Raw genomic sequence first — 13626 nt, 5'->3', positions numbered from 1 at the left:
GCTCTATCTCTCCCTCCCAGTGTCCTCTAATGAGATCCAGGGGGCCGCGGCCCCTTCTCCCATAGAGTAACTCAAAGGGAGAGAACCCAGTAGATTCCTACTTCATGTAACGTTAAGCCATTAGCCGAGAACGGTGTATGAAGAGATTATTTATAGTATCTGTAAGGCTACAGGGCGCTGTTACGGTACCAACAGTGTACCAAGGGTTAGTACCAGGGAACAATGTCCTGCATACAGAATCAGCACTTCACAACCTCGATCAGTTTCCCTGCAAACATGAGACCAAGCTCCACATTTCAGGTTTTAAAAAAAAATATATTTATTAAAGGCTGAATGCCTAGTATTTATACAGGTTTTGACCCCAGATGGGGGGGTTGAAAGACTCTTGTACATTAGATAAAAAAGGGGAAGACGCCCTTTTATGAAACAATAGAATTACATTACTTGAATACTTGGGCTCTTCTTATCACTTAGGCGTTTTCTCTCTGAGGGTGATCAAACAATGGAATTCTTATCACTAACTAAATTATGGCTGTAGCCAGCAACCTGTCTTTAGAAATTAGCTTCTTAAAGCTAAACACAATTAACTCCTTCAGTCCTGACAGAAGGGTCTGTCACATAGCTCCCCCCTTGTGGAACACTCCGGCAGACCCGGCTTGACCCTTTGGCGGGTCAACCTGGGGATGACCGGACTAGGAGGTGGTAGGCATGTCAGTTTGCCGGGACAATCCATCTGCATTCCCGTTTAGCTTACCGGGCCGGTAGCTGATGGTGAAGTTATAGGGCTGGAGGGCTAAACTCCACCTCAGCAATCTACCATTGTCTCCTGAGACCCGGTTAAGCCAGACTAAGGGATTGTGGTCCGTTATGAGGGAAAATTCCTGTCCGTATAGATAAGGGTTCAACTTCTTCAGTGCCCAGACCAGGGCTAAACATTCCTTCTCTACTGCCGCATAACTCACTTCCCGAGGTAACAACTTTCTGCTTAGGTATGCGACAGGGTGCTCTCCTCCATCCTCCCCGACTTGACTCAGTACAGCCCCCAGTCCATACATGGAAGCATCGGTATGAATGAGAAAACGTTTGTTAGGGACTGGGGCAGCCAAGACAGGGGCATTCACAAGGGCCTGCTTCAGTGCCTGAAACGCGGCTTCACAAGCTGGAGACCACAGGACCTGTTTGGGGAGGTTCTTTTTAGTCAGGTCAGTCAGGGGCTTGGCGATAGTACTGTAGTCTGGGACAAAACGTCGGTAATACCCGGCCGTCCCCAGGAAGGCTAGTACTTGGGTCTTAGTGATAGGTGTGGGCCAGTTAGCCACAGCCTCTACCTTGGCTGGCTCCGGTCTCTGTCTCCCACACCCCACTCGGTGACCCAAGTACTGTACTTCAGCCATACCTAGATGGCACTTGTCTGGTTTCAAGGTCAGGCCAGCGGCCCGAATCTTGTCCAGAACCACCCCTACATGGGTAAGGTGTTCTTCCCAGGACTCACTGTAAACCGCAATGTCGTCCAGGTATGCACAAGCAAATTCCTGGAAGCCATCGAGGAGTCTATCCACCATACGCTGGAAGGTAGCCGGAGCATTCTTCATCCCAAAGGGCATGACCTTAAACTGGTACAGGCCGAATGGGGTGACGAATGCCGACTTGGGGATAGCATCCTCAGCCAGGGGAATCTGCCAATAGCCTTTACACAGGTCTATGGTTGTCAGATAGCGTCCCCTAGCAATACAGTCTAGTAATTTGTCTACCCGGGGCATCGGGTAAGCGTCAGTGGTGGTCCTCTCGTTGAGCCGCCTGTAGTCCACACAGAACCGGGTGGTTCCATCTTTCTTAGGTACCAGGACTACAGGTGAAGCCCAAGGACTATCGGAGTGCTCGATCACTCCCATCCGAGCCATCTACTGTATCTCCTTCCGCATTCCTTCTCGGACTGCTTCGGGTATACGGTATGGAGGCTGTCGCAGGGGATTCTGTCCAGGTGTCTCTACCTTATGTACAGCTAGAGTAGTGTAGCCGGGCTCTTGGGAGAACGTCGCCTGCTTCTCCCACAGGAGCTGTCTTGCCTGTACCCTCTCGGCAGGGTTTAACCGGTCCCCTAGCTGCACAAGACTAGTGAGGTCAGTCTGGGGGTCCTTCTCTAATAAGTCGGGTAGGGGTAAATTCTCTGGGTCGTCCGCAGCAGGGGCACATACTGCAGCTACATCCTCTGGCCTCTCCTGATACTCCTTCAGCATGTTCACATGAAAGGATCGCTGGATCCTCTCATCTGCACAGCTGGCTATAATATAGGTAGTATCACACACCTGAGATAACACCTTATACGGGCCCTGCCAAGATGCTTGCATCTTGTTGGTCTTCACAGGCTTGAGCACCAAAACCTTCTGTCCAACCTGGAAGACCCGCTGCCGGGCACCCTGATCGTACCACCCCTTCTGTCTCCCCTGGGCCACCTGGAGATTCTCTCTTACCATCAGAGACAGTTTCTCCATGCGGTCCCGGAGTTCCAGAACATATGGCACGATGGGGGTTCCCTCCTGCTCTATCTCTCCCTCCCAGTGTCCTCTAATGAGATCCAGGGGGCCGCGGCCCCTTCTCCCATAGAGTAACTCAAAGGGAGAGAACCCAGTAGATTCCTGGGGCACCTCTCTGTACGCAAATAGCAGATGAGGCAGGAATCGTTCCCAGTCTCTGCAAGTGTCCGTGAAGGTCCTCCGCATCTGCTTGAGGGTGCCATTAAAGCGCTCGCAGAGACCGTTAGTCTGTGGGTGATAAGGCGAACTAAGCAACGGTTTAATGCCGCACACCTTCCACAGCTGCTGGGTGAGCACAGCGGTAAACTGGGTCCCCTGATCAGAGAGAATCTCCTTAGGGAACCCGACCCTAGTAAAAACCTTAACTAGGGCATCAGCGACTTTCTCTGCCTCTATATTCGACAGTGCTACTGCCTCTGGGTAACGAGTGGCATAGTCCACCACAGTGAGAATATACTTCTTACCTGATGGACTAGCCCTGGCCAGTGGACCCACAATGTCAACGGCTATGCGGGAAAAGGGTTCCCCAATGACAGGCATAGACATAAGCCTAGCTTTTGGGTGATCCCCCCGCTTACCCACCCGTTGACAGGTGTCACAAGTACTACAATATACCCGCACATCTCGGTTAAAATTGGGCCAGAAGAAATTCTGGGTGATCCTATGAGCGGTGCGGCGGGACCCTAGATGTCCAGCTAATGGTACATCCTGCCCAATCCGCAGAATCTCTTGCCGGTATTTCGCAGGCACCACCAGCTGCCGATTCTGTGGAGGGGCAGTACTTTTCTGGGCAGGTTTGGGGATTCTATATAGCCGATCCCCCACCCACTCATAACGTTCCCCATCTACCCCCTCTTCTCCAGCATCTGCCCTAGCCCTGTATTTCTGAAGGGTCGGATCCTCCCGGGTTTCCCTCCCGTACGTCTCTGGGGTATCCCAGCTTAAGGGGGTTTGGTCTAGGGTACAAGTCAGGGAAGAGAGTCTTACCTGGGTCTCAGCAGCAGGTGGGTCGGTCTCGGTCGCACGGGTCTGGGCACGGGTAGTCACAGGGTTAACATCAGCGGGACCCATGGGAGCATAGGCAGAAACAAGGGGGGCCAAGTCATTTCCAAGAAGAACATCAGCAGGTAAGTCCTTCTTGACCCCCACATTCACAGGTCTAGCGCCCACTCCCCAATCCAAATGTACCCTGGCAACAGGTAGGTGGAACACATCGCCCCCTGCTACCCTCACAGCCACAGTGTCTCCAGTGTGCTGTTTCTCAGACACCAAGTTCTTTTGAAGCAAGGTCATGGTAGCACCAGTATCCCGTAGACCACTGACCTTCTTCCCATTCACTTTAACCAGTTGCCGGTTATTCCGGTGGGCAGCTTGCACAAGGTCTGCCTCATGTAGGATGCTCCAGCATTCTTGCGCCTCTACGTAGCGGGCCGCAGGCTGAGGATTACGTGGGATTCTGCCGGCGGGTCTTCTCCAGGACTGCGCTTGGTTCGCTGCGTTTAGGGGACACTCTGGTCTTTTGTGCCCTAGTTGCTTACATCTAAAGCACCGAATAGGTTGTGAGTAGCACCGCGAATTGAACAGGGCTCTCTGAGGGTAGTTCGTGGCCGGAGGCCGTGTGGTATAGCGGTGCGCCGGGGTTTGGTAACTGGCAGCTGCTGGGGTGACTGGGGGTCTGTACTCCACTCTAGCAGGGGGCTTAGTGGTAGCAGTGTCCAGTTTGCGGGCATCCGTATACTCATCTGCCAAGCGAGCCGCTTCCTGCAGGGTGGAGGGTTTACGGTCCCGAACCCACTCTCGAACTCCTGCGGGTAACTTGTCGAAGCAATGTTCCAACAGGAATAGCTGCAGCACCTCTTCCTCAGATATGGCTTGGCACCCCGCTATCCAGTGAGCTGATGTGCGGTGCACCTTACATGCCCACTCAAGGTAGGAATCTCCAGCTAATTTACCAGTGTCTCTGAACCGCCTCCGGTATTCCTCCGGTGTAACCGCATACCTGGAGAGCAGAGCCTCTTTTATAGTATTATAATCCCCGACTTCCTCATCTGGAATGGCCCGAAAAGCCTCACTGGCCCGGCCGGATAATTTTCCAGATAATATCGTGACCCAGTCCTCTGCGGGTACCTTGTGTAGTGCACATTGCCTCTCCAAATCCGCAAGGTACCCATCAATCTCTCCTTCTGTTTCCAGGAAGTTTTTAAAAGCTGCAAAATTTACTTTTCTCTTTTCCATCTTAGTCAGTATTGTATTAATCCCCCTCTTCCTGAGGTTACTGGCTTGTGTAGTTGCTCTTCTGGGCGATAAGGTTCATTCCGTCGCTTGCCACCAATTGTTACGGTACCAACAGTGTAGCAAGGGTTAGTACCAGGGAACAATGTCCTGCATACAGAATCAGCACTTCACAACCTCGATCAGTTTCCCTGCAAACATGAGACCAAGCTCCACATTTCAGGTTTTAAAAAAGAATATATTTATTAAAGGCTGAATGCCTAGTATTTATACAGGTTTTGACCCCAGATGGGGGGGTTGAAAGACTCTTGTACATTAGATAAAAAAGGGGAAGACGCCCTTTTATGAAACAATAGAATTACATTACTTGAATACTTTAAACACAAGACACTCTGGGCTCTTCTTATCACTTAGGCGTTTTCTCTCTGAGGGTGATCAAACAATGGAATTCTTATCACTAACTAAATTATGGCTGTAGCCAGCAACCTGTCTTTAGAAATTAGCTTCTTAAAGCTAAACACAGTTAACTCCTTCAGTCCTGACAGAAGGGTCTGTCACAGGCGCCTACTTCATGTAGCGTTTAGCCATTAGCTGAGAATGGTGTATGAAGAGATTATTTATAGTATCTGTAAGGCTACACGGTGCCTACTTCATGTAGCGTTAAGCCTTTAGCCGAGAACAGTGTATGAAGAGATTATTTATAGTATCTGTAAGGCTACAGGGCACCTACTTCATGTAGCGTTAAGCCTTTAGCCGAGAACAGTGTATGAAGAGATTATTTATAGTATCTGTAAGGCTACAGGGCACCTACTTCATGTAGCGTTAAGCCATTAGCCGAGAACAGTGTATGAAGAGATTATTTATAGTATCTGTAAGGCTACAGGGTGCCTACTTCATGTAGCGTTAAGCCATTAGCCGAACAGTGTATGAAGATTATTTATACTATCTCTACGGCTACAGGGCGCCTACTTCATGTAGCGTTAAGCCATTAGCTGAGAATGGTGTATGAAGAGATTATTTATAGTATCTGTATGGCTACAGGGCGCCTACTTCATGTAGCGTTAAGCTATTAGCCGAGAACGGTGTATGAAGAGATTATTTATAGTATCTGTATGGCTACAGGGCGCCTACTTCATGTAGCGTTAAGCCTTTAGCCGAGAATGGTGTATGAAGAGATTATTTATATTATCTGTAATGCTACAGGGCGTCTGCTTCATGTAGCGTTAAGCCTTTAGCCGAGAATGGTGTATGAAGAGATTATTTATAGTATCTGTAAGGCTACACAGTGCCTACTTCATGTAGCGTTAAGCCTTTAGCCGAGAACGGTGTATGAAGAGATTATTTATAGTATCTGTAAGGCTACAGGGTGCCTACTTCATGTAACGTTAAGCCATTAGCTGAGAACGGTGTATGAAGAGATTATTTATAGTATCTGTAAGGCTACACGGTGCCTACTTCATGTAGCGTTAAGCCTTTAGCCGAGAACAGTGTATGAAGAGATTATTAATAGTATCTGTAAGGCTACAGGGCACCTACTTCATGTAGCGTTAAGCCATTAGCCGAGAACAGTGTATGAAGAGATTATTAATAGTATCTGTAAGGCTACAGGGCACCTACTTCATGTAGCGTTAAGCCATTAGCCGAGAACAGTGTATGAAAAGATTATTTATAGTATATGTAAGGCTACAGGGCACCTACTTCATGTAGCGTTAAGCCATTAACCGAGAATGGTGTATGAAGAGATTATTTATAGTATCTGTAAGGCTACAGGGCGCCTACTTCATGTAGCATTAAGCCTTTTGCCGAGAATGGTGTATGAAGAGATTATTTATATTATCTGTAAGGCTACAGGGCGTCTGCTTCATGTAGCGTTAAGCCATTAGTCGAGAACAGTGTATGAAGATATTATTTATAGTATCTGTAAGGCTACAGGGCACCTACTTCATGTAGCGTTAAGCCATTAGTCGAGAACAGTGTATGAAGAGATTATTTATAGTATCTGTAAGGCTACAGGGCGCCTACTTCATGTAGCGTTAAGCCATTAGCCGAGAACAGTGTATGAAGAGATTATTTATAGTATCTGTAAAGCTACATGCCGCATACTTAATGTAACATTAAGCTTTTAGCCGAGAATGGTGTATGAAGAGATTATTTATAGTATCTGTAAGGCTACAGGGCTCCTACTTCATGTAGCGTTAAGCCATTAGCCGAGAATGGTGTATGAAGAGATTATTTATAGTATCTGTAAGGCTACAGGGCGCCTACTTCATGTAGCGTTAAGCCTTTAACCGAGAATGGTGTATGAAGAGATTATTTATAGTATCTGTAAGGCTACACGGTGCCTACTTCATGTAGCGTAAAGCCTTTAGACAAGAATGGTGTATGAAGAGATTATTTATATTATCTGTAAGGCTACAGGGCACCTACTTCATGTAGCGTTAAGCCATTAGTCGAGAACAGTGTATGAAGAGATTATTTATAGTATCTGTAAGACTACAGGGCTCCTACTTCATGTAGCGTTAAGCCTTTAGCCGAGAATGGTGTATGAAGAGATTATTTATAGTATCTGTAAGGCTACAGGGCGCCTTCTTCATGTAACGTTAAGCCATTAGCCGAGAACAGTGTATGAAGAGATTATTTATAGTATCTGTAAGGCTACAGGGCTCCTACTTCATGTAGCGTTTAGCCATTAGCTGAGAACGGTGTATGAAGAGATTATAGTATCTGTAAGGCTACAGGGCGCCTTCTTCATGTAACGTTAAGCCATTAGCCGAGAACAGTGTATGAAGAGATTATTTATAGTATCTGTAAGGCTACAGGGCGCCTACTTCATGTAGCATTAAGCCATTAGTCGAGAACAGTGTATGAAGAGATTTATAGTATCTGTAAGGCTATATGGTGCCTACTTCATGTAGCGTTAAGCCATTAGTCGAGAACAGTGTATGAAGAGATTTATAGTATCTGTAAGGCTATATGGTGCCTACTTCATGTAGCGTTAAGCCATTAGCCTAGAACAGTGTATAAAGAGATTATTTATAGTATCTGTAAGGCTACAGGGCGTCCTACTTCATGTAGCATTAAGCCATTAGTCGAGAACAGTGTATGAAGAGATTTATAGTATCTGTAAGGCTATATGGTGCCTACTTCATGTAGCGTTAAGCCATTAGCCGAGAACGGTGTATGAAGAGATTATTTATAGTATCTGTAAGGCTACAGGGCGCCTACTTCATGTAGCGTTAAGCCATTAGTCGAGAACAGTGTATGAAGAGATTTATAGTATCTGTAAGGCTATATTGTGCCTACTTCATGTAGCGTTTAGCCATTAGCCGAGAATGTTGTATGAAGAGATTTATAGTATCTGTAAGGCTATATGGTGCCTACTTCATGTAGCATTTAGCCATTAGCCGAGAATGTTGTATGAAGAGATTTATAGTATCTGTAAGGCTATATGGTGCCTACTTCATGTAGCATTTAGCCATTAGCCGAGAATGTTGTATGAAGAGATTTATAGTATCTGTAAGGCTATATGGTGCCTACTTCATGTAGCATTTAGCCATTAGCCGAGAACGGTGTATGAAGAGATTATTTATAGTATATTTAAATGCTTCAGGTTCTGTGGAGGAGACAGAGCGCCCTGGACCTCTTGTGTCACTAAACTTCTTTCTTTTTGCACAACCTGGAAGCCCTGTGACCCTACAGTGATCTGTTTATTTTTATCTGTTTCCAGGCCTTGAGCACCTGACCCATCTCATTCTGCATCAGACCAAAGTGAGCGATGATGGGATGTGTGATTTCTTACGCAATGCTCGCTGTTCACTCACTCACCTGAATCTGAGTCAGACAGCTGTGACTGAGCACACCCTCTGCCTTCTGCACAAACATGCTCCAAATCTAAAGGTCTTGAGTATTAAACATAACCAGGTCAGTAACTCCTCCTTCCATTGTATTATGTCATTACTTAAGTATATAGTCTCACCACTGCAGTCTTTAGAGGGCAGGTCACAAAGATGCTTGTATGTCAGTTTGTTACCCATGTCTTGTCATTACTAGACTACGCCATATTTTCTATAATGGCTTTAACTAAATGAGATCATCTGTGCCAATAAGGGGGGGAGGTCAATCTGTGCCAGTGAGCGGGGGGGTCATAATCTGTGCCAGTGAGTGGGGGGGGGGGGGGAACAATCTGCGCCAGTCAGCAGGGGGTAAATCTGTGCTTCTGAGTGTGGGGCCACAATATGTGCAGTAAGCTGTGCCAGTCAGCAGGGAGGGTAGGTCTGTGCCTGTGAGTGGGGGGGCACAATATGTGCTAGTCAGCTCGGGGAGTAGATCTGTGCCAGTGAGTGGGTGGGCACAATATGTGCCAGTCAGCAGGGTGGTAGATCTGTGCCAGTGAGTGGGTGGGCACAATATGTGCCAGCCAGCAGGGGGGGTAGATCTGTGCCAGTGAGTGGGGGGGCACAATATGTGCCAATAAGCTTTGACAGTCAGCAGGGGGGTCGATCTGTGCCAATGAGTGGGGGTAGCATAATCTGTACCAGTGTGGGGAATACCGTTTACACCAGTCTTCTAAAAGAATTTATTAAATGACAAATACAGCGAGGTGAAATATTTAATCCCCTGCTGATTTTGTACATTTGCCCACTGACAAACAAATGATCAGTCTATAAGTTTATTTGAACAGTGAAAGACAGAATAACAACAACAAAAATCCATAAAAACGCATTTGAAAAAAGTTATAAATTGGGGGCGGAGTTAGCTCTGAGTGCTGCCATAGCTCTGGCTATATATTATTAACTAAATATTTGGCCTTTCAGCTCAGCCTACTTGATTATTACAGGATGCCTACTAGCTCACGGATCTTAACTAAGAAACCTGAAGTTTGGGGGATATCGAGGAGTCAAGTCATTTTGCTTGTATTGGTGGCGTTGCTGGGTGAGGCATTTTGAGAGCGGCCATCTTTCAATTGCCTGAGGAGGTTAAATATCGAAAGGGAGAAAGGATCCTAAAACGCACTTTTCGGCGCCACAGAGCTATCATATCTGTAAGGACGGTGGAGATACTGTAAGGATTTTCTTATATACAATATGGATTGAGTGTGCAATCTAATAAAATATATATATCTTTAAACCACCCAATCTCACACCAAACCTTAGACTCTTAGTGAGCAAAACAAGACTCCTAAGATCATCTGACTGGGGGATGACTATTTAGTCATAAGGCCTAAATAGGGATATCTGAGAGTTGAACCCCAAATTAAGATCCCTATATTCTCTAGAGTAGTTGTAGCAATATATTTGTCATTAGTAATAGGTAATAGTATACATCACTACAACAATAGTACCAATCTGATATTGAACTGAATATGCAATTACTAAGTAAGAGTTATTCCTTGGATAAGTGGTATTAGATCATATAGTAAAAGCACATGTCAAGGGTGATGAAACAGTTAATGTTCAAATTAGTAAGAAGCAGATGAATGCAAGCGAGCTGTTAGTCAAGCAATTTAAATAAGCCAGAGCGTTCCTTCCAAAGACAGGTATCAGAATAAACAGTCCATTGATATGCAGATTTAAATAATGACTTTGTAGTTTCAATGATATATATATAATTACAGTCCTTAGGTTTAGGTAATGATATGCAGTAAGCGAAACTTGAATGAGGCACTTTAAACATTTACAGTCTTAGAAAGCTTACTATGTATCAGTAATTACCCTTACGTCATCTGATGAATTATCCAAACACAGGCAGATATGATTTTAGAATTAGACAAGAGGGTACCGTTACTCCGTGTGCCTCTTGAGTTTGTCTGAGGCTGACTGCGTCTGATGACGTCACAGGCACCGGGCGCTGTGTGGAAACACTCACACTGATCAGGGAGATGTGCAGCGCTGCAGGCTGGCGTTGCTGTATGCTGAGAGAACAGAGAAACTCCGGTTCCTGATGATATTGAGGTACTCTTTAGAAGTGTAAAAGGTAGAGATTTAACAGAGGGAACTGTTAGTAGATTCCTGATTGAGCTATATCAAGGAAGTTGGATATAATGTTAGGCTGTAGTTGATTAGAAATAATCCTGTAAATGTGAAATAAGTTCACAAGTGAGACGGCTAGACACAGTACACTGAAGACTAATAGTCTAACTGAGCAAATTACCTAGCAATGAGTTGCTAGAGGAGGAGCCTTTTATAGGGAGTAGTGTGTGCATTTAAAGGTATATACACGTAGTCCTGACAGATACAGAGAGCTTCTGCTTTTAATTTACAGGTAATGGAAACACTGCAACGCCTCATTACATAGGATCTAAGCCCCAGCACCATTTTCATAGAGTTCTGCATTATAGTACCCAAGACCATCATGGTACCCGTTTACTATCTACTGGATGATATCAGGGCTCTTTTGCAGAAATATCAGCTTATCTTTACAGAGACTTTGCAAACTGCTATGGACTCACCTAATTCAGATGACCCAGAAACGACCCAGGGGAAACCGGGTGATATGCTTTCATGCGGATTAGCTCAATGCGATGGCACATCACAGAGTGAAACTCCACTCTCCACAAAGGAGGCAAGAGACTTGTGTCTGGAGTCTGACGCTGGCGAGGTGCAAATAGGTGTGCAGAATCCTGGCGATTGTAAGCAAGCCACGCTGATCCCCATACTGACAGCCGAGAGAAAAGCACATACTGATGGTGCTAATTTTCATCTAGATGACCACAACACTCATCTCACGGGCCTAGGATTGAAGACGGCACTGGAACACATTCCCTTCCAACGAAAACAACTTTACCTGAACCATGTAACCTGGTACAAGATTTCCCTGGTATTTGATTGAACACTATACCCCAAGCCTACGGCAGAGTTCTGGAGGACAGGCATAGGATAGAAAGTGATGTGTTCCCAGTTATGCTATGTGGTTGGCGGTAATATGGTTCACCGGGAGAGAACTCTTTCATTTTCCTCACACTGGACTTTTTGCTGAGTATAGTGTATATCTTTCTTTTCTTTTACAAGATATGACGAGTCCACGGATTTCATCCTTACTTATGGGATTATGCCTCCTGGTCAGCAGGAGGAGGCAAAGAGCACCACAGCAGAGCTGTATATATAGCTCCTCCCTTCCATCCCACCCCAGTCATTCTCTTTGCCTGTGTTAGTGATAGGAAGAGGTAAAGTGAGGTGTTAGTTTAGATTCTTCAATCAATAATTTTTTATTTTAAATGGTGCCTGTTACAAACTGCTATTTGTGACTGGCCCTTTGAATGGAAGGTTGCCCTGCTTCCCTGGATTTTGGAGAAGCCTATTTGCCAGCCTCCTTCCTCATGACTATGGCCCCTGGAAGATTGTGCCCCTGAGAGTATATTGACTTTTGTTGGGTGTGTGTGGCCCTTTGGGAAACGTCTGGGGACATATTGTGACTCTGGTGAACAATGCCCCCTTTAAGACTATGTCCCCAGACCTGTGAAATGACTTGTCCCTGGCTTTCTCCCACTTGGTTCAGTTTCATTGTGTGCAATTAAGAGTTAAATTTTGTTCAGCTTCAAGAAACCTATTCTACATACAAGTCTGCTGGGATTAGCTCTAATTAGGTTTAGTGATCAACTTTCCCATTGTCTAATCAGACTAGTATTGATAAGGTGGACTGCATTGTTTTATTGTGTGTAATGTTATCTGCTGAAGTAAATGTTGTGGCCTGTCAAAGGGAGTGTCTCTCTATCTAATATCAAATGTGTGATGGGGGATTTTATGCCTCCCCCTGAGAGTGTCCTGTTTGCATGTAACCTCAATAAAAAGGAGGCTGTGTGCTCCAGCACATCAGACCTATTTTTGACCCTCTAACTTGCAGCTTTGACTCATGTTTGTAGGGGACAGCTTATAATCACTACAGGGATTGCTATGTTTTTCATACTCCCTTAGCTACAGGGATTGCTACAGAAGCAAGAGGTTCGCCTACTGGAGCCTGGTCGTAGGTCCAGGGCGCAGAGCAGACGGCGAGATACCAGCCCAGCAGCGGTGGTTCATATAGTCTGCATTACTGATGGTGGCTACGCAGCAGTTATAGTGTCCACGGTGCTGCTGCTCCTTTGGTGAGCGCTAGGAGCATCCTTTTCTACGGTCCAACTTCCAGCCAGCCTGGAGGCAACCGTAACATTTGGCGGCAGCGGTGGGATTGGCGTCCTAGCGCAAGGAGCAGCACCACAACAGCACTGGTATCGTAGGAAAGTTATTGAGGGCAACGCTAGCCACTGCGCAGCGTCCCTACCTACAGCAGCATGGAGCTGACAAGACACTATTCAGAACCCTGTGAAGAGCACCTCAACCTGATCCGTCGCTATGAGGGCGCGGATTTCGTTCCAGAGGTAAAGAGGCGGCTAGTCCGATATGGTCCAGACCCTGCACAGGAGGTAGTCAGTCGCATCATCCGGGAATTGGATACGGAGAACAAAGCGGCACGAGCCTTTGAGCGCCAACTGTGGAGTTTGAGGGTCTGGACACCTGGTCTCCAGCGAGAAAGTGAGTCACAGGGAGCGGAGAGCAACGACCTCCCTTCCCAGCGGCAGCCAGAGTTACAGGGAGAGGAGAGCAGCGACCTCCCTCCCCAGCGGCAGTATACTGTGCAGAGGGAAGAGACAACCAGTCCCCTTCCCCAGCCAGAGATACCAGAGGCAGCAGGCCTCATAGACTGGTCCTGGGAGGACCCCCAGCAGGCAGGTGGAGATGGGACCGCAGTCTCTCTACCGGCCCTACAGGGATGCTGGGCAGGTGGCCCAGATCCCCAGCGACAGACCCAGCTACAGGGAGGGGAGAGCATCGACCTCCCTCCCCAGCCAGAGTGTGCCTTCCAGGGAGAGGAGACAACCGGTCTC

The 13626-nt window shown here is 46.6% G+C and overlaps 1 protein-coding gene across 1 annotated transcript in view; it reads left to right on the top strand.

Moving 5' to 3' along the window:
* Positions 1-13626, top strand: part of LOC128659681 (uncharacterized) — a gene marked incomplete at its 5' end in the record, with an annotated part of 378536 nt that overhangs the window by 166688 nt on the left and 198222 nt on the right. The window contains 1 exon segment of the mRNA XM_053713253.1: positions 8494-8687. Within this exon segment, the coding sequence (XP_053569228.1) occupies positions 8494-8687 (194 nt within the window).

Source organism: Bombina bombina, chromosome 5 (genome assembly GCF_027579735.1).
Source record: "Bombina bombina isolate aBomBom1 chromosome 5, aBomBom1.pri, whole genome shotgun sequence".
Taxonomy (NCBI): Eukaryota; Metazoa; Chordata; class Amphibia; order Anura; family Bombinatoridae; genus Bombina; species Bombina bombina.
Note: the sequence above shows the minus strand (reverse complement) of the source record. Positions and strands in the feature narration are given on the sequence as shown.